Source organism: Podarcis muralis, chromosome 10, assembly GCF_964188315.1.
Source record: "Podarcis muralis chromosome 10, rPodMur119.hap1.1, whole genome shotgun sequence".
Lineage (NCBI taxonomy): Eukaryota > Metazoa > Chordata > Lepidosauria > Squamata > Lacertidae > Podarcis > Podarcis muralis.
In genome coordinates this window covers 69274522-69294410 of record NC_135664.1, presented here as the reverse complement: position 1 = coordinate 69294410, position 19889 = coordinate 69274522, and the positions used below count along the sequence as shown (strand labels likewise).

The 19889-nt window shown below is 44.9% G+C and overlaps 1 protein-coding gene across 1 annotated transcript in view; it reads left to right on the top strand.

Annotated features, from left to right (window-relative positions):
* The window catches only part of PLXNA4 (plexin A4), a 598107-nt gene that overhangs the window by 329835 nt on the left and 248383 nt on the right, over positions 1-19889 (top strand). The window contains exon 4 of the mRNA XM_077935356.1: positions 351-482. Within this exon, the coding sequence (XP_077791482.1) occupies positions 351-482 (132 nt within the window). The remainder of the gene's footprint in view (positions 1-350; positions 483-19889) is intronic.

The window sequence follows — 19889 nt, the reverse complement described above, 5'->3', positions numbered from 1 at the left end:
CTTAGTCATGCTGGCCACCTGACCCGGAAGTTGTACACTGGCTCCCTCAGCCTATAGAGCGAGATGTGCGCCGCAACCCCAGAGTCGGCCATGATTGGACCTAATGGTCAGGGGTCCCTTTACCTTTACCTTTAAGGTAGTCTCTATGTGAGTATATTGTATTCAATTATGGGGTATCAGAGTTTTTAGGGGCTAACCAGGCTAGGATAGTTGGGATAGCAGGCTTGTTGGTTTTTGAATGTCTGATGTAGATTTTTTCAATTTCGTTGTTCTGTATGGGACAATGGCAATAAAGATTATCGTATCGTATCGTTCCTTTGCCTTATGTCTCCCTTTTTTGGTTTTTGCAGATCCGTGTCGATGGACCCATCAGAGGTGCCCTCGAGTATGAGATTGTCCAGGTGGTGGATACAGGCCCAATCTTGCGGGACATGGCTTTTTCTGTGGATCACAAACATCTGTACCTCATGTCTGATAAGCAGGTGAGTGGCATGGCTATCGTGCGCTGCTACCCTTTAACCCCAGGAGTAATTGTGTGTTGGTTTTTCTTCTCCAGTTATAGAGTCTTGTGGACAGGCACAGCCTCTTCCATTTAGCAAACTCTGGATCATGATTCGCGGTGGGACTTCATCTTGTTTCGCTCTGACCTTAAAGAGGCAATAAGGAACCAGCACTGCTACTGAGGCCACATAATACCCGTTCTGCTTCTGCACAAAATCGGCCTTTGGAACTCCCTGCCTATTGATATCAGGTAGGCACCTTCACTGGACTCTTCTTGGTGCCTGCCAAAAACATTTTTTATTTAGGCAGGCCTACCCAGATACTATGGGACGCGGGTGGCACTGTGGGTTAAACCACAGAGCCTAGGACTTGCTGATCAGAAGGTCGGTGGTTCGAATCCCTGCGACGGGGTGAGCTCCCGTTGCTTGGTCCCTGCTCCTGCCAACCTAGCACTTTGAAAGCACGTCAAAGTGCAAGTAGATAAATAGGTACCACTCTGGTGGGAAGGTAAACGGTGTTTCCGTGCGCTGCTCTGGTTCGCCAGAAGTGGCTTAGTCATGCTGCCCACATGACCCGGAAGCTGTCTGCGACAAACACTGGCTCCCTCGGCCAATAAAGCAAAATGAGCGCTGCAACCCCAGAGTCAGTCACGACTGGACCTAATGGTCAGGGGTCCCTTTACCTTTACAGTACTTACCCAGATACTTAGAATGCTAATGCGCCTTTAGTTTATTCCTCATTTTAGTTTTTTTAAAAAGCGTTTTAATTGTTTTTACTCACAATTTTATTATATTCATAAACGACTTTGAGGGTTTTTCCCCATTCAAGTGGTATATAAATGTCATTAAATGAATGAATGGCAGCTGTAGAGGTGTTCAGCAAGTAACAAGAAGAGTACAGTGAAACTGCCTCCCTTTTGTCAATGGCCAGGGAGTTCTGAAGTTCAGGTGCTGCCACACACAAAGACTGATTTCTTGCAAATGCAGAGCACGTATTATGTGGTGCCTTGAACAGTGCCAGTTCTGTGGATCATAGCGGTCTTCAGTTTAGCTCTTTACACACCAGTAACGATTTAAAAAAATAAAAGCCTTGTGGAAACTTATCAGCATTTTAGTGGATAAATAAAATAACAGCTTCAACTTCGATTTATGGTTACTTCTTCTTTTTATTTTGTGTTGGAACTAAAGCTTATGGTGGAAAGTGCTATGATTTGCCATCTTGTTGCAACTGTCAACTTTTCAGGGCGAAGGAAGCCTGAAATGTGGTGTCCATCTGAGCAGCCTGCTGTTATCTGTGTTTACTTGGTAGTGCTCCCACTCTGTTTCATGGGACTTACTCCCAGGTAGGAGCAGGTGGGGCTCATCAACCTGGGAAGGAAGCAAAACTCTGATCCTAAACCTCCACTGGCTTGGGGCTATAATCATTCATGAGAAAGCATTTGGGAGTAAACCCAGAGGGGGAACCCGATACCGGCTGCCTTGCGGAACATATTTGGGAGAAGAAAAGACTAAGGATTAAACCCTACCGCAAATCCAGAGAGAAGTCCCTAAGACAGTTGGAGGGTGCCTTTGTACGACTCCTTCCGACAGTTCCTGCAGCCAAGCTGGTGCCAGACGCCTTGCTCTGCTTTCCTTTGGACCACACCAGCGAGGCCAAGAGTACGGTCTTGTTATCTGGGCAGCCTAGGACCTCCATATACACTGCTCAGGCCTGCAACCCCAGGCAGGTCATTCCAGTGCTGCTAACACAGTAAAAGCAACATGGGAGGTGGCAGTTATGAGTTACTGGCCTCTGCGGCCACAGCGGGCGCTGTGATTCTGCAGTGGTTTGACTTCACCCCTAGAGGCGCACTCCACTGTCTCTAGAGACAGAGGGATGCCAGCAACTCACAGGAAGGGTGCACAGAATTGCAGCAAACATTTTGCGCCATATACGCTCATCCTGTGGTGTGTTTTCTCTTCCTCTTACGTTGGGTGGGGTGCTAAGAGGCACTAAGGTGGCAGGGGCCGCTGGAGGAGTAAAGACTTTCAGACTTTGCAAACCTGGTATTCTTTGTAAATCTGGTTCATCAGTTCTGTGGTTCATCAGTTCTGTGGAATGAATCGGATAGTTTTAATTGGGTTTTGAACAAATGTGCAATTAACTGCTACTGCTTTGAATTTTACAGTGTTGTTGTCTTCCTTAGTGCGCCATGCAAGCCATTGTTTGAGTAATAGGGTAAGAGGGCACTAGGGATGAGTTCAGTGCAGGATTTACGTATAAGCTAAACAAGCTATAGCTTAGGCCCTCACTCTCTTGGCCCCTCCCCCCCCCAATTTAAAAGTATTTCACTATTAATATACTTCTTCTTAATTGTATTTCAGTTCAACAATTACTTTGATAAAATACATATTTTGTTATGTGCAAATGACTTCAGATACAGTGGTGCCTTGCAAGACAAAATTAATCCATTCCGCGAGTCTCTTCGTCTTGCGGTTTTTTCGTCTTGCGAAGCACGGCTATTAGCGGCTTAGCGGCTTAGCGGCTATTAGCGGCTTAGCGGCTATTAGCGGCTTAGCGGCTATTAACGGCTTAGCGGCTATTAACGGCTTAGTGGCTTTAAGAAAAAGGAAACAAACTCGCAAGAACTCGCAAGACGTTTCGTCTTGCGAAGCAAGCCCATAGGGAAATTCGTCTTGCGGAACGACTCAAAAAACGGAAAACCCTTTCGTCTAGCGAGTTTTTCGTCTTGTGAGGCATTCGTCTTGCGGGGCACCACTGTACCTATTAGGTCCATAAATTGTCATATAGCATATATTCAACACAACAAAAGCGACATTTTGTTGTTGACAAAGGACAGCTGGACATATAAAGGGCCCCATTACCTTCGCTAGCTTAGGGCCTCATCAAACCTAAATCTGGCCCTGGATGAGTTTTCGGAACCAGCGGGGCAGTGGCCTGAAAAGGTTTGGGAACCACTGGGCAAGAAGATTTGTGTTGGACCCATGGGTACCTACCATGGGCTTTCGAGGGTGCCTGTTATTACCTCGTCCTTCTCCACCACCATGAATATTCATATACCAAATATGAGCTGTATAGGAAAGAGAGGTGCCGTTTTATCCATTCATCTTCATTAGCTGCTAAGCCATAAGCTATAACTCATGGGCTGTGAGGGCAGCGGCGACAAAGGACAGATTGCTGCTGCTTCTTCTACCTTTCTCTCTCTCTTTTTTGGCCCGCGTTTTGCATGAATGACAATCTTATCACTGCTACTTTCTCCATCAATCCTCCTTTTATTATATGAGCTTTAGATGGGGGTCTTGAGGATGAACGAAATGAGATTCCGGCACAACCATTTGTTAAAACCCAGGTTTTCCCCAACTGCAATATAAAGTTTGTCAGATGTTTTGGAGCAATCTGGGTGTATGGATGTTGTTGTTTAGTCGTTTAGTCGTGTCCAACTCTTTGTGACCCCATGGACCAGAAAACACCAGGCACTCCTGTCTTCCACTGTCTCCTGCAGTTTGGTCAAACTCATGCTGGCTTCGAGAACACTGTCCAACCATTTCATCCTCTGTCGTCCCCTTCTCCTTGTGCCCTCCATCTTTCCCAACATCAGGGTCCATGGGACTCTCAAGAGTCTCCTCCAGCACTGTAATTCAAAACCATCCATTCTTCGATGATCAGCCTTCTTTATAGTCCAGCTCTCACTTCCATACATCAATACTGGGAAAACCATAGCTTTTACTATACGGACCTTTGTCGGCAAGGTGATGTCTCTACTTTTTAAGATGCTGTCTAGGTTTGTCATTGCTTTTCCCCAAGAAGCAGGCATCTTTTAAATTCGTGACTGCTGTCACCATCTGCAGTGATCATGGAGCCCAAGAAAGTAAAATCTCTCACTCCCTCCATTACTTCCCCTTCTATTTACCAGGAGGTGATGGGACCAGTGGCCATGATATTAGTTTTTTTTAAGACCATTTTAGTTCACTGATGCCCAGGATATAAATATTTATTCTTGCCATCTCATTTTTGACCACATCCAGCTTACCAAGGTTCATGGTTCTTACATTCCATGTTCCTATGCAATATTTTTCTTTACAGCATTGGACTTTCCTTTCGCTTCCAGGCACATCCGCAACTGAGCGTCCTTTCGGCTTTGGCCCAGCCGCTTCATCAGCTCTGAATCTACTTGTACTTGTCCTCCGCTCTTCCTCAGTAGCATGTTTGACGTCTTCCGACCTGACGGGCTCATCTTCCAGCGTCATATCTTTTATATGCCTGTTGTTTTTGTCCATGGAGTTTTCTTGGCAGGGATACTGGAGTGGCCGGCCAGTTCCTGCTCCAGGTGGATCACATGTAGTCAAAACTCTCCACTATGACCTGTCCGTCTTGGGTGCCCTGCACGGCATAGCCCATAGCTTCTCTGAGTTATTCAAGCCCCTTCTCCACGACAAGGCAGTGATCCATGAAGGATGTGCATGTATGAGGAGAGCTAAATCTGCCATCCTTCTTGGGGAAAGGCCATAGTTCTGTGGTAGAGCATCTGCCTGCATGCAGAAGGTCTCGGCACCTCCAGGTAGGGCTGGGAGAGACTGCCAGTCAGTGTAGACAATACAGACTTTGATGGACCAATGGCCTGAGTCAGTGTAAGAGTGTGTCCACAGGTCTTCTCTCTAGGGGAAAGGAAAAGCACACTATTCAGGGGGATTTCTCAGTCATATCAGGATTCATAGATATGGATCCTAGGAATTTTGGCAGTTTCACATCAGGGAAAGATTTGCTGAAGTCATGCATCGCCGGAAATGGTGTTTTGTGTTGGGCTTGGACCAAGCAACCCTTCCTATGTACTTAACTTTATTAAGGGCTTGTCTACACTCCAGCTTGTTCCATGCTTCCTAGGTTTTTCGTTTGCCCTGCAACTTTCCCCAGGAAAACCAGCTGTTCACCGCTGAATCGGATCAAACTTCAATCCTTAGAAAACCCGGTTGATATTTGTTCCAATTCATTGGTAAACAGCGAGTTTTCCCAGTGGAAGTGTGGACAAGTCCTACTTGTGTTACGTATTTGCAACCCCGAAACTCTGACTGAGCTGGTGAGCCTTTGGAAATAGACGATCTTGATCATCGCAAAGCGTATGACACTCATAATTCGTCCTGTGGTCAGTCTATTTCCCAGACCCAACTCAGTATATGTAATAAATATATATTGGACAGGGCGTTTGGAATACCAAGATATCAGTTTAAAGGGGTGTGTAGTTGTGTGGGTTCTTTGGTTATTCTAATTTAGGCTCTACAGCCTTTCCTTTTTAAAGAAATTATCAGTATTACATATGCTACCCAATCGTTACTCCTGGGGCTTCTTCAAGTTATGATGAGCAGCTTGGATGCAGTTAAGAAAGGTCTCTTTGTCTAAACATGCCTGCAGGTTTAGGAGCAACGACATCGAGAGATGAGATGAGATGTGGTTTGGTGAGTTGGTCGGAGGCCTGGCAAGATCAGTGTGTGCTTGGAGGCTATTAATAAGGGGGAAAGCATACCATCACGCCCTTGGGAAGCTGTCACAGTTTCTCCTCCACCTTCTCCTCCACGAATTTTGACGTTAAATATTCTCTGCACACTCAAATATTTGCTTTATATTTCTAAGTGTTAAAATATATCGGTTCAACATTCGGGGATATTTCATTCCAGCATTTGATGTTTGACAGTATTTAGTAGTTAACCATGTGTTGGCCTTTAGTATTTTATTGCTCTTTAAAACCTGACTGTCTTTGATGGTTACGGTGCGATGTTGTTCCTGCACTTTCTGCTTTATTTATTTATTATTTGCATATTGACTTTTCAAATTCGTATATTCCTGTATTGCAGGGGGTTGGCTGGGGAGACCCACCCGATGGGCAGGGTATAAGTAAAAATTATTATTATTATTATTATTATTATTAGATGACTCTCGAGGTCCTTTCAGACTCTATGATTCTATGACTAATAGCTAACATTTTCTGAGTGGTGAGTGGTACAATTTTTATTTTTATTTTTTAAAAAACCCTATATATTATTTTTAAAAAAGCAAGCAGAAAACAAGCAAGCACAGTAAAATTGAACCTACATGCAGCAAACCATGAAGACAGCATTGAAAGATCTGAAGAATTTTAAATGCCTTTGAAAATTAAATCGGTACAATAAGGGCCGTAATTTAGATAACAGGCAAGTCTCTATAGGGAGGGCATTTCAAGAAGTGGGAAACTACCATTGAAAAGGCTCTCTCTCTCTCTCTTGAGCAGTCAGGCATCTCACTTCCTTTGGTGGAGGCACCCAGAGAAGATGACCTTTGGATCAGGGGAGGTGTTTATGGCACTAGCGGGTTTCCCAGGTTGTGTGAGAAAGTTGCTCCCTCGCATCTTCAGCAGCCAGTAACAGGGACTTTCCTATTTTTTTAAGGCACCAGTGACTACTGTGCACCTAGAATCCTCCATTCCTTGTATGTAGCATTTTGCCTGGTTTTGATATTTGACATGCAATTAAATTTAGTATCCATCAGCTCCTGAAATCTCCCGTGAGAGATTGTCAAGATAGTCAGAAGATGCCAGTAGCTCTAACGTCCTCCGATTTTGTATTCTGAGATATTTTTTTTAAAAAAATCATTTCACCGCAAATTCAAATAGTCACACTGATGTCACTATAAATAGATACATAGATAGATAGATAAATAAATAAGTAAATAGAATGTGAAACTGGAAATATCGGTGCTTCTCAAATCTGTGAATATGTCTTTGATTCCCATCTCAAGTCAACTGTGGTGCAGACTCTCAATTATATTTGCACAGAGCACACTGAATTCTCTCTATTTAAGTGGGACAGCTCTGTTTATTTCTGCTATATATGTTGGTTGCATTACTATTCCTGTTTTGATCTGGGAGCTATTTTGGGGAGTGCTTTCAAAAATGGTTAATGTACAGATTAAGAACAGAACAGCGGCCCTTCCTCAAATTTCTCCAGCCTTTTCCAAACATCTATGGATCTCCAAAGAAGGCAGAATCTTAGTTTGGGGTGCTGGGGTCCCCTCAGTTCTGTCGAATAATTGTTCTGTGGTTCTGACAGCTGTCCAGTTCTGCTTGGATTGTGTATTCCGAGAGCAATTCTGGAGTTTTGAATGCTGGAATGGATTCTGCAAATTTGAACAAAATGGGCAAATAGGTGAAGGATAAAGAAACACACAAAACAAAACACAAAATAGTAATCACTCACAGTGTTTAAAAACTGTATGTGCTCCATGATCACTGCAGATGGTGACAGCAGTCACAAAATTAAAAGATGCCTGCTTCTTGGGAGAAAAGCAATGACAAACCTAGACAGCATCTTAAAAGCAGAGACATCACCTTGCCGACAAAGGTCCGTATACTTCAAGCTATGGTTTTCCCAGTAGTGATGTATGGAAGTGAGAGCTGGACCATAAAGAAAGTTGATCGCCGAAGAATTGATGCTTTTGAATTATGGTGCTGGAGGAGACTCTTGAGAGTCCCATGGACTGCAAGAAGATCAAACCTTTCCATTCTTAAGGAAATCAGCCCTGAGTGCTCACTGGAAGGACAGATCCTGAAGCTGAGGCTCCAAGATTTTGGCCACCTCCTGAGAAGAGAAGACTCCCTGGAAAAGACCCTGATGTTGGGAAAGATAGAGGGCACAAGGAGAAGGGGACGAAAGAGGGCGAGATGGTTGGACAGTGTTCTCGAAGCTACCAGCATGAGTTTGACCAAACTGCGAGAGGCAGTGGAAGACAGGAGTGCCTGGCGTGCTCTGGTCCATGGCGTCACGAAGAGTCGGACACGACTAAATGACTAAACAACAACATATTTATTTCAAAGGATATTTCTGTAGCTGCGTTATTCGATTGTTTTATTTTCTCCCTCCCTTCCCACTTCCTACATCACATGAAATCCGATTGTTTCAGAAACAAGCAGATTGGCCATCTTATTTCCGTGCTGGGAGAGGTCGCTGCAACAAGGACAGTTTAATAATCCACCCCCCCTTTTTTTTCATTGTTGAGGAAATTAGTAACAAATCTGGAAAATCTTCATCCCTTCCTCCCGGATCTGGCAGGGGTGGGTGGGGAAGGAGAGGGAGCCCCGCGGAAAGGAAATTTAAGAATCCGATGATTACATATGAATCCTGGAAGCTCTGTAATCCCAGACTTGGTTAAACAGCTGTCTCCTCTAATTCCACTGACAGCCAGACCCCCTTCTCCTGGAGACCTCCCATTTTCCAGGTCATTTCCAAGCACTGGTTTGTTAACCGATTTCCCCCCTCCAGATTTGCTATTACTCTGTCCAATTCTGGCAGCAACCAATATCAACAATCAGCTGGGGAAGTGCAAATCTAATCTAAGCACCTCGCGGAGGGGAGCAGTGAGGGCTGGGGGGTCTTTTCCCATCTAAGGCTCTGCATGGCTTCAGGAGAGCTCTGGTACGTGCTGAAAATGCATTTTTTTGAGCCAATGCTCAAGGGAAATGAAATGGAGCAAAGGAAAAGTAGACATGTACCATAAAGGCAACCCCTTCCCTGAATGTAAAAAAATAAAATAAAATAATGCAAGAGGAAGTATCAAGGGACATCAGCCAGATTTCCTCGAAGACAAGGGATCTGTCATGCTTTTGTAATTCTTCAGAAAGTTTGGTGGTGTTATCCGCATCCTTTCTTTTAATGGGAAATGCAACTTTCTTCACTTCTATAGTGGTGAAGATTTGACGTTTTCATCCCCCAAAAGTTTTTGATTTGAGTTTCTATTGAAATGAGGCTGCTTTTTAATGTATTTTAATCTTGTTTTTAAGTTGTATGTTAATCAATTGTTTTTATACCTGGTGTTAGCTGCCCTTTGCCCGGTCTTGGCTGGGGAGGGTGGGGTATAAATTATTATTATTATTATTATTATTATTATTATTATTATTATTATTATTATAGCATTGTAGCATGACAAGATGGAGGAATTGTATTAGCTGCCTTGGGCATGTCAATGAAGAAGAGATTACAGCTTATGTTCAAGTAAATTCTACTCATAGTAGAATTTGGTCAGACCACATATGGAATACTGTGTCCAGTTCTGGGCACCACAATTTAAGAAGGATGTTGACAAGCTAGAACATGTGCAGAGGAGAGCGACCAAGATGATCAAGGGTTTAGAATCTAAGCCTTATGAGGTACAGTTGAAGGAACTGGGTATGTTTAGCCTGGAAAAGAGGAGACTGAGAGGAGATATGAGAACCACCTTCAAATATCCAAAGGTCTGTCACATGGAGGATGGAGCAAGCTTGTTTTCTCCTGCTCCGAAAGGTAGGACTTGAACCCATGGTTTCAAGTTACAAGAAAGGAGATTCCAGTTAAACATCAGGAAAAACTTTCCAACAGTAAAAGCTGTTGGACAGTAGAATCAACTCCCTCAGGAAGTGGTGGACTCTACTTCCTTGGAGATTTTAAATCAGAGGTTGGGTGGCCATCTGTCACGGATGCTTTTGTTGAGATTCCTGCATTGCAGGGGAGACTAGAGACAATTCTATTATTCTATAGTAGACCCACTGAAGTTAATACCCATTAATGTCAACAGTTCTGCTCTGAATAGAATAGAACAGAACAGAACAGAACAGAACAGAACAGAACAGAACAGAATAGAATAGAATAGAATAGAATAGAATAGAATAGAATAGAATTTATTATTTATACCCCTCCCATCTGGCTGGGTTTCCCCAGCCACTCCGGGTGGCTTCCAACAGAGTATTAAAATACAGTGATCTGTTAAACATTTAAAGTTTCCCTAAAGAGGGCTGCCTTCAGGTGCCTTCTAAAAGTCTGGTAGTTGTTGTTCTCATTGACATCTGGTGGGAGGGTGTTCCACAGGGCGGGTGCAACTACTGAGAAGGCCCTCTGCCTAGTTCCCTGTAACTTGGCTTCTCACAGTGAGGGAACCGCCAGAAGGCCCTCGGTGTTGGACCTCAGTGTTGGGGCAGAACACTGCATAGGGCTAACATTGTATTTGACCATATCTAGCTAGCAAATATACAACTGGGTGCTGTTGAGAAAGTCAGTATAGATGGACCTTGTCTGATCCAGTGAGGATATTCATAAAGCACACTTGAGCATTCAAACATTCAATAATAACCATGTGAGGTAGGAGAGTGGGGTCATATTTGCCCATCATGCACTGACCCCCCACATAGGCCTTTCCCCATCACTTCCTGCACATTTGAGAAGATGACAACAGTGCTCAAGTTTCCAGCCTATGCGTATTGACAGACTTCCCTGCTGCAGCCAAGCCTTCAAGTGCACAGACAGTGATGGCAGGTGACAATCATGCTAACAGGGCGAGTTGAGAGTGGACCCATGCTCCAGTGGTTGTGTATTTTGAATCCTCAGATTAGTTGTTGTTTAGTTGTTCAGCCATGTCCGACTCTTCGTGACCCCCTGGACCAGAGCACGCCAGGCACTCCTGTCTTCCACTGCCTACCGCAGTTTGGACAAACTCATGCTGGTAGCTTCAATAACACTGTCCAACCATCTCGTCCTCTGTCGTCCCCTTCTCCTTGTGCCCTCCATCTTTCCCAACATCAGGGTCTTTTCCAGGGAGTCTTCTCTTCTCAGGAGGTGGCCAAAGTCTTGGAGCCTCAGCTTCAGGATCTTTCTTTCCCGTGAGCACTCAGGGCTGATTTCCTTGAATCCTCAGATAGGGCTTTATTAATCTGTTCCCCCCCTCCCCCAAACAAAATGGTTTCCTTTGATCAGAGGCACAATTTTGATCAAAGAAAAAGAAATGAGTCTGGGGTCAAGAAAGGAGTCCAGGGATTAATTCAGAGCTTTATGGCTTCTGCAGAGATGGGACCTCGATTGCATCTATTTTTAAAGGCTCTGTCGTAGGATATTCCAATGAAGGTACAACAGCCATTTCCTTTGTCTTCTTCCTTACCACCACCACCAAACATATACATGGCACTCTTTTCTTTTCTTAAAGGGTTTTTTTTTTTTTTTTTTTTTGCTCCAGGCCATTAACTTCTAGGCTGGTCATTATGAACCTCTTGGCAGTGACTGATTGCTCGGGGCTTTCTCGCTTAGGAAAATGTGGAACTGATTGCTTGCCTGACCCCATTTGACCCCTGGAATTTGGAGTTCAACCTGGGCTTTAGGAATAATAAACTCATATAATTAGCAGAGAAAACCGCTTGTGATGGAGGGGGAGGTGGTGTAATTGATTGGAAACAGCAGTCCGTCATACTCGATCTGACTCAACACCAGCCAAGGGATTCCAGTTTGCTGGAGAATAATATGACGTCCCGTTCCTCACCCCCATTTGCACCACCGTAAAAACACTAGCACTGCCTTTGAAATTTCACTCAGTGCAAAATCCAGTACAAATGCGAAGGTTGCTTCTTAGGTGAAACCTCTGAGGTATTTTGTTGAAAGGCTGGAGTTTTAATCAGATTTGCAGAATTTATCATCTAGGTATTTTCTGCATTCTCATTTTGGGTCATTTCTTCCTGTTCAAAGTAATGATGTCAACAACGGAGTTCAAATTGTAAACATCGAAGGAACGATAATAAACAGTAGTGACACCTGAATTGAATTTTTAAAACCTTAAAAGTCGAAACCTGGTCATAAATATAAGCACCAATTCTGTGAATTGGCCATATTTCTACTGTTACTTGTAGCACAATACTACTTTTAATGTCATATTTTTTATAAACTGCTTCCTGGTCACTGACCGTATTAAAGATATTTGATTTTTTGATGCTCAGTTCTTCGTGCACATACCATTTCCTCCTCCTGGGTGGACCTTCCACACAGTGCCATGCTACAATTCTACTGCATGGCAGATAATGAGTTTGTGTGCTTGAGTTCATATTCCATTGTTTCCTAGAAGCTCATTAGATAAATACATGGGAGTATGTGTGACATCTTTCCTCTTTAACCACTGTGTATGCTTCCTTCCAAAGGTTCTACACCACTCCTAAAATGTGTTTTGGTTTTTAGAAAGTTGGCTCAAAAAAATATGTATCCTAACACCCTAAGCAGCTGCCTTTGAGAGACGTTCCTCAGATGTGATCTGCACAACCCAGGAATTGAGCCCCAGGGCCATCGTGAGGTTGAAAGCTCACCTTAGCCTAACAGCTAAGAGACTGAGCTGGAAAGATTTTGCCCATTGTGACACCCACCAGCCATTGGCTGAGATGCAATGACATCACAGAATGTTCATGAAATTGTTGAAAGCAAAGGAGAAGCCATGGCACGAAGGCAAAGTTTAGCATCTTTTAGGGGGAAAAGAAAAAGAAAAACTCACTTCAGAGTTCAGCACAAGAAGGAGCTGTGTATTGTTGATGGGATGTGAACAAAAAAGAGAGAGGGAGAAGAAAGCAACATGGACTGGTTTTCATGTAATTATTTGAAACAAAAGCTGGAAGTCCCTAGTATTTTAAAACAGATTGCACTGAGTCTCTGCTTGCACAAGACCTCTTATCGTTTTATCTGAGTCCTGTAGTCATAATGCATCCATTGGCTGCTGTAAATGGATTGGGCTGCAGAGATATAGTCATCATCCTTCGGTCCACCCAGCCGAGTGTCCAGGGGGACAAGGGGCTGTCTGGATGTTCGGCGGCAGCCTCAGCTGCTGCTCCACCGCGCACATTTCCATTACCCTAATGTGTCCGAAAATGGGCCTGGAAACTGACGAGGTGCTATTTGGATAATGGAGTGATTGAGATAATAGAATTAGAATTGTATTTGGAGGGTGGATGGGAGATGTCATGTCCCGTCATTCCGGGGCTTCTCTTGACGGCTTATTTCCCCACATCCGCACAGGTCAAGGCAGGTCACTGAAGCAGAGCAGCGAGGGAGCGCCATAATTGCTGTATGATCAGACTTTGGCGCACATGGACAGGTTGGGAGACGGGAAGCTCACTCATTACTTGTTTATGACTATGCTCAAATACAGGAGCGTGGGCAAGGGATGCCACTGAGATTCCTATATCTGGCCACAGGAATATAGTCTTGTATATTTGGCTGATGACCTTAGTCCCTTCCAGTTCTTATGGCCCTCTATCCAGTGAGAGTTAGAATCTGACAAGAGGAGGATGTGAGGGCGATCTGGCTGCGACATCTGTCACCCCATTGATCGCCAGGGTTGATTCGGCTGATCTGGCTGGCTAGGCGGGTGTCCCCTTCCTCCCTCACCGCTCCATGTGCGTCCCTCCCGAAGCTGCGCGCTCGGTGGAAGAGGACGACCATCCCAGATAGAAGGAGTGTACCGTTCTTCGGTCAAGGGTATACGATAGCTGCGCTCCCCTGCCAGCACCTCCAAACAAGCTCAGAATCTGACAAGAGTTTTCTGAACCAGCCAGCCAGCTTTCTTTGCAAGGCAGTGGCCTTAGCCGGCCGCTTAAGTGTCCTCTTCAACATCCCAAAAGAATGAGCCAGGTTTCAAAAGCCACAACTAAGAGCCCCACCCCCCAGCTGCTGGGTAGGCAAACATTGGCTGGAGTAGTGTGTGAGAACTGATCTGGAAGCAGGCTGGAGAGACAGCCCCACATAAATTGCATTGCAGAAGTCAAGTCTGGGTGTGACTAGGACGCGGGTTGCCAAGGTAATGTTGCGCCTCTCTAGTCCTGTATTTAGGGATAAGCCTCACTAGGCTTGAGAGTTACTTCTGAGATGACAGCACTGCAAGAGAGTCAATTCTGATGTGGGCAAGTGCAGAGTTTTACCATCAATGAAGTGATGATGGGGAAAGACACAGGTGAACGACAGGTGTGCTGTGCTCTGCACAAGATCCAAAAATGAAAACAGGGCAGCGAAGAATGCCTAGTACTTTAGTTCTCCTACAGAAACAAGGTTGGGTACTTCAGAACTCCAAAATCTAAACAGATTTATTGTGGAAGAATCTATCAAGGATATGAGTCATAATGGCGATGTTGTCCCTTATCAAAGGCAGCAAGCCTCTGAGTACCAGTTTCTAGGCATCAGAAATGGGGAGAGCACTGTTGCACTCAAATCCAGCTTGTGAGTTTTTCCATAGGCATCTGACTGGCCTGTGAGAACGGGATGCTGGACTAGAAAGACCTTTGTCTCGATCCAGCAAAACTCTTCCCAATGTTCATGAGATCATAGGGGATTGCGAGGAAGAACTGGTTTCCAAAGTTGGGTTGAGAAATAAGTAGTTTTCCAACTTGGGGTGAAATAGCTCACAACCCAATCCTGGGAGAGCTCACCAGAGGGGGTGTTTCAGGCCTGTACTTTTCCACAATACCTAGTTGATATGGTTTAATAAACGCAATTGTTCTTCATAAAAGTGTCCACCTTAACTCTTCTAAGCTAGTGGTGGCGAGCTGTTTAGTACCGGCCCCATGTGCCAATGCAATCTCTGGGATCATATTGTTTGTGCCAATGAATGCCAGTTGATGGAGAAACAGAGTGGACTCATGTCTTCAAGTCCTTCTTGTTGGCTTGGGTTGCATGTGGTGTGGAGCTTGGTGCCGTATTAGATAGACCTTTCAGGCTGGTCCAGCGGGTTCTTGGGGGAATGAGACGAGGACCCTACTTAGAATCTTTGCTCTTTCCACTTGCAAAATGCACAGCTACTCCATATTCTCTTTGGAACACCTGAGTTCAGCCAATGTTACATACGAGAAGGGCTTGCACCGTTTTTCATTAGGCCTTTTCAGCTTCCAATTGTGTGAAGAACTCTTGATGTTTATAGCACAAAAAGCACCTCCATTCTGATTTTGCTGAAAACCAGTACAGTCATACCTTGGGTTACAGATGCTTCAGGTTGTGTTTTTTGGGTTGCGGACCGCCGAAACCTGGAAGTACCAGAACAGGTTACTTCCGTGTTCCGGTGGTCGCGCATGTGCAGAAGCGCTAAATTGCGCTTTGTGCATGCACAGAAGCGCCGAATCGCAACCTGCGCATCGCAACCCGCACATCACAACCCGCGCATGCGCAGATGTGCCGCTGCGGGTTGCAGACGCTGCAGGTTGCGAACATGCATCCTGCACGGATCACATTTGCAACCCGAGCATCCACTGTAATCAATATTAGCTCTTCGATAAAGGTTTATAATTCCCTTTATATGCCTGGTGTGTCTTGTCTAAGAAGAACCTCTGGTGACCACCCCATTTCATGCTTTACATGCTGCCACAAGGCTTGCTCCTCTTACTTTTGCCCTTCAGAGCTATGTTTCCTTTTCCTGGATACGCATTTCCAGTCTCAAGACTGTGCCATGGCATGATGCATATTGCACCCTGTTAAATTTATGTTCTCCTGGGGTGTTGGTCTGGGCTCAAAGCTTGTCACTTCCTCTTGGTGAGAAGGCTGCTGCACAGCATGGCCTGCTGGTATCTCCCAGACCTTTGATGGCATTACAAAGTGGTGGAGCACAGCTTTCTGCTGTCAATCCAGTTGACAGGGAGGGGTTGTGTGTGGCAAGAGGAGTTAGGAGGGGGTGTTCAGAAGAAAACAGTGAAAGTCACCTTGACTCAGAGGATGCTTGAAAATTTAATGCTTGCTCTCTACCAAATATTGACTCTTCTGGGCATCTGAGCAAGCCCTTTGTAGAAGACGTCGATATGTGCCTGACGTCTGAGCAGATAAAGTAGCTTCTTCTCCTGCCCTCCAAAGTGAATATCTGCTGCCTTTTAGAAAACCAAAATCCACAAAACAGAATGGAAATCAAAGAAGTTCAAAAGGAAGCATTTCCCTTGTGTGGGTAATTGATGAAGGCTTAAAGTTATGGGAGGTTTACAGGCCAAAACTGTTTCCCTGTTTGCTCCACTGGAACACACAAACCAAAGATTGGATCTCTGATTAATTGCTGCGTAGCTACTGAGACCTCAAGCTGCAGTGTAGTTCCTGAGATGTTAACCCAGTTCTGAAATCTGGATTTTTTTGTGTGTGTGTGTGTGTTTGCAAATTCTGCACTATACTTGTTTGAGATAGGTATATGTGTGTGCTGGCAAGCCTCCAAGCTGGTCCTATACAAATTGAATAGTGGGTGGGACAAGTTTATGCGGTTTTCCACTTCAAATGCAAAAACTGATTATTGGCTGTTGGGGATAAGCATCCCAAATAGGCAACAGATTGGAGGATTTTATCATGAGACCGGGGGTAGGGGGGACGGCTACTGGATGCGAAAGCTGGAGTGGAATTACGCACAATAAGTGTGTTCTGGATCAGACTAGTGGCCCATCTAGTCTGGTATCCTGTTCTCCTAGTGGCCAACCAGATGTCATTTACAGGTAAAATAACCTGTGATGTGAAACAAGGATTTGGAGATCTGCATTGCAAAACTAGCTCAGCTTTTGCAGAGAAGTGCCTTGAACACGTGATGTCTGGGATGGTAGCTTTCAAATTGCCTAGATTCAGTACTCAAATTGTTGGTGGTAGCACTGTGCTTGTGTTTGCCTGAATTCCTTAACAAAGCAGTGCTCTCTGGACCACATGCCAAAAAAGTACTTGCAAAAGTTCTTTTGTGCTTGGTCTCAGCAAGCAGCTTGGTAAGTTTATTCTTCCTGCAGTGTGCTGGTAAGGCCTTTGCACAACAAAGCCTCTGACTTTTCTTGGTTCTTCCTCGACTCAGATTCTTTCGTCCCCTGCATCAGCTTGAATCAACTGGTAGGGATTTGAAATACACACATAAAAGCAAGGAAGAAAGTAACACCAAAGAGTTGAGAAACCCCTTTTAGTTCATGAAAACCATATATTTTCCGAAATCCATGATGCTTAACGTGCAAGGATAATAGCAAGCTGGAACGAGCGCAGAGGAGAGTGACCAAGATGATCAAGGGTTTAAGAAATAAGCCTTATGAGGAGCAGTTGAAGGAGCTGGGTACGTTTAGCCTGGAAAAGAGGAGACTGAGAAGAGATATGATAGCCATCTTCAAATATCTCAAGGGCTGTCACATGGAAGAGGGAACAAGCTTCTTTCCTCCTGCTTTGGAGGTTAGGACTTGAACCAATGGATACAAGTTAAAAGAGATTCTGACTACACATATGGAAAAACTTTCTGACAGTAAGAGTTATTCGACAGTGGAATAGTCTCTCTTGGGAGGTTGTGGACTCTTCTTCCTAGAAGGTTTTTAAGCAGAGGTTGGATGGCCATCTGTCATAGAATCATAGAATCATAGAATCATAGAATCATAGAGTTGGAAGAGACCACAAGGGCCATCGAGTCCAACCCCCTGCCAAGCAGGAAACACCATCAGAGCACTCCTGACATATGGTTGTCAAGCCTCTGCTTAAAGACCTCCAAAGAAGGAGACTCCACCACACTCCTTGGCAGCAAATTCCACTGTCGAACAGCTCTTACTGTCAGGAAGTTCTTCCTAATGTTTAGATGGAATCTTCTTTCTTGTAGTTTGGATCCATTGCTCCGTGTCCGCTTCTCTGGAGCAGCAGAAAACAACCTTTCTCCCTCCTCTATGTGACATCCTTTTATATATTTGAACATGGCTATCATATCACCCCTTAACCTCCTCTTCTCCAGGCTAAACATGCCCAGCTCCCTTAGCCGTTCCTCATAAGGCATCGTTTCCAGACCTTTGACCATTTTGGTTGCCCTCCTCTGGACACGTTCCAGTTTGTCAGTGTCCTTCTTGAAGTGTGGTGCCCAGAACTGGACACAGTACTCCAGGTGAGGTCTGACCAGAGCAGAATACAGTGGCACTATTACTTCCCTTGATCTAGATGCTATACTCCTATTGATGCAGCCCAGAATTGCATTGGCTTTTTTAGCTGCCGCGTCACACTGTTGGCTCATGTCAAGTTTGTGGTCAACCAAGACTCCTAGATCCTTTTCACATGTACTGCTCTCAAGCCAGGTGTCACCCATCTTGTATTTGTGCCTCTCATTTTTTTTGCCCAAGTGCAATACTTTACATTTCTCCCTGTTAAAATTCATCTTGTTTGTTTTGGCCCAGTTCTCTAATCTGTCAAGGTCGTTTTGAAGTGTGATCCTGTCCTCTGGGGTGTTAGCCACCCCTCCCAGTTTGGTGTCATCTGCAAATTTGATCAGGATGCTCTTGAGTCCATCATCCAAGTCGTTGATAAAGATGTTGAATAAGTCCTGTTGTCCCTGTCACTGGGTCTACACAAGGCAAGAACAAGGCCAGGGGTTACTACCAATACAGGCCAGGGGTTACTACCAATAACTTTTCTGTCAGCAGACGAGGCACCCAAGAGGCCTGTCTGGCTTTGCATCCCATAAATGTAGGATTAAGAGGGAGGGAGCCATAGCTCAGCGACGTTTTGGGACCTGCATTGACTCCCCTTGCTCTAATGGATGTGCTGGCATGGCTTTAACACAACCATCAGGAGTCCCGGAACAGCTGATTTCTCATTCACCAGCCAAGGGGGAGGAGGTAATGGCCTTCTGCTTATGTGCTCGGGTAAAAGCCGCCCCCCCACTCCTCATTTCCCATGGAAGTCACTGGCTACCCTTGTCACGGATACCAGAAATAATTTTAAGAACAAGAACAATAGTAATAATAGCTTCCCGTCAATTACACATTGTTTAACCTTACATCGTATCCCAGCTTCCTTGCCTGTAAAGAGAGACCCCGTTTTCCAGTCAATACACATCACCATCTACCCTCAGACGGAGCTCCCCTCTTCATCTAATTAGTGGGCGAAGCTAATTGTGTGCATCTGAGAGCACTTTGGTGCCTCTAAATATACATTAATGAGATCAGGCTACCATCATCCTGCCCTTGTGATCCGTAGCCCAGAAGGGGATGTTTCTAGACTCACTCTGTGTAGATTTCCATTAACTTACAAGCAAGGGAAGGAAGCGGTTTGGTGACGTTGTAATTTATTAAAAATAGAGAAATGAAAGTGCTTACCTTCTTGCTTGGTTTGTCAAAGTCCTTCATCTGCAGTATTTTGGAAACCTTTGCAACAATAAGTAGCGTTAGGAATGCATGAAACACAATCACTTTTTTGCCACTGTTTTCTCCCCTCCACAATGCTCTTGGCTGTCTATGGCATTTCCACAGAATGCCTAGGATTCCCTTGGTTTTTTTTAGGAATCATGGTTAAAATGGAAGGAGCTGGAGTGGTCAGCGTGATCACATGGAGCTTACTGAGTGGCCTTGGGTGATAGTCACTTCCTCTTAGCCTGGCCAACCTCACAGAGTTGTAAAGGGAAAGGGAAAGGGACCCCTGACCATTAGGTCCAGTCGTGGCCGACTCTGGGGTTGCAGCGCTCATCTTGCTTTATTGGCCGAGGGAGCCGGCGTACAGCTTCCGGGTCATGTGGCCAGCAGGACTAAGCCGCTTCTGGCGAACCAGAGCAGTGCATGGAAACACCGTTTACCTTTCTGCCGGAGCGGTACCTATTTATCAACTTGCACTTTGACGTGCTTTCAAACTGCTAGGTTGGCAGGA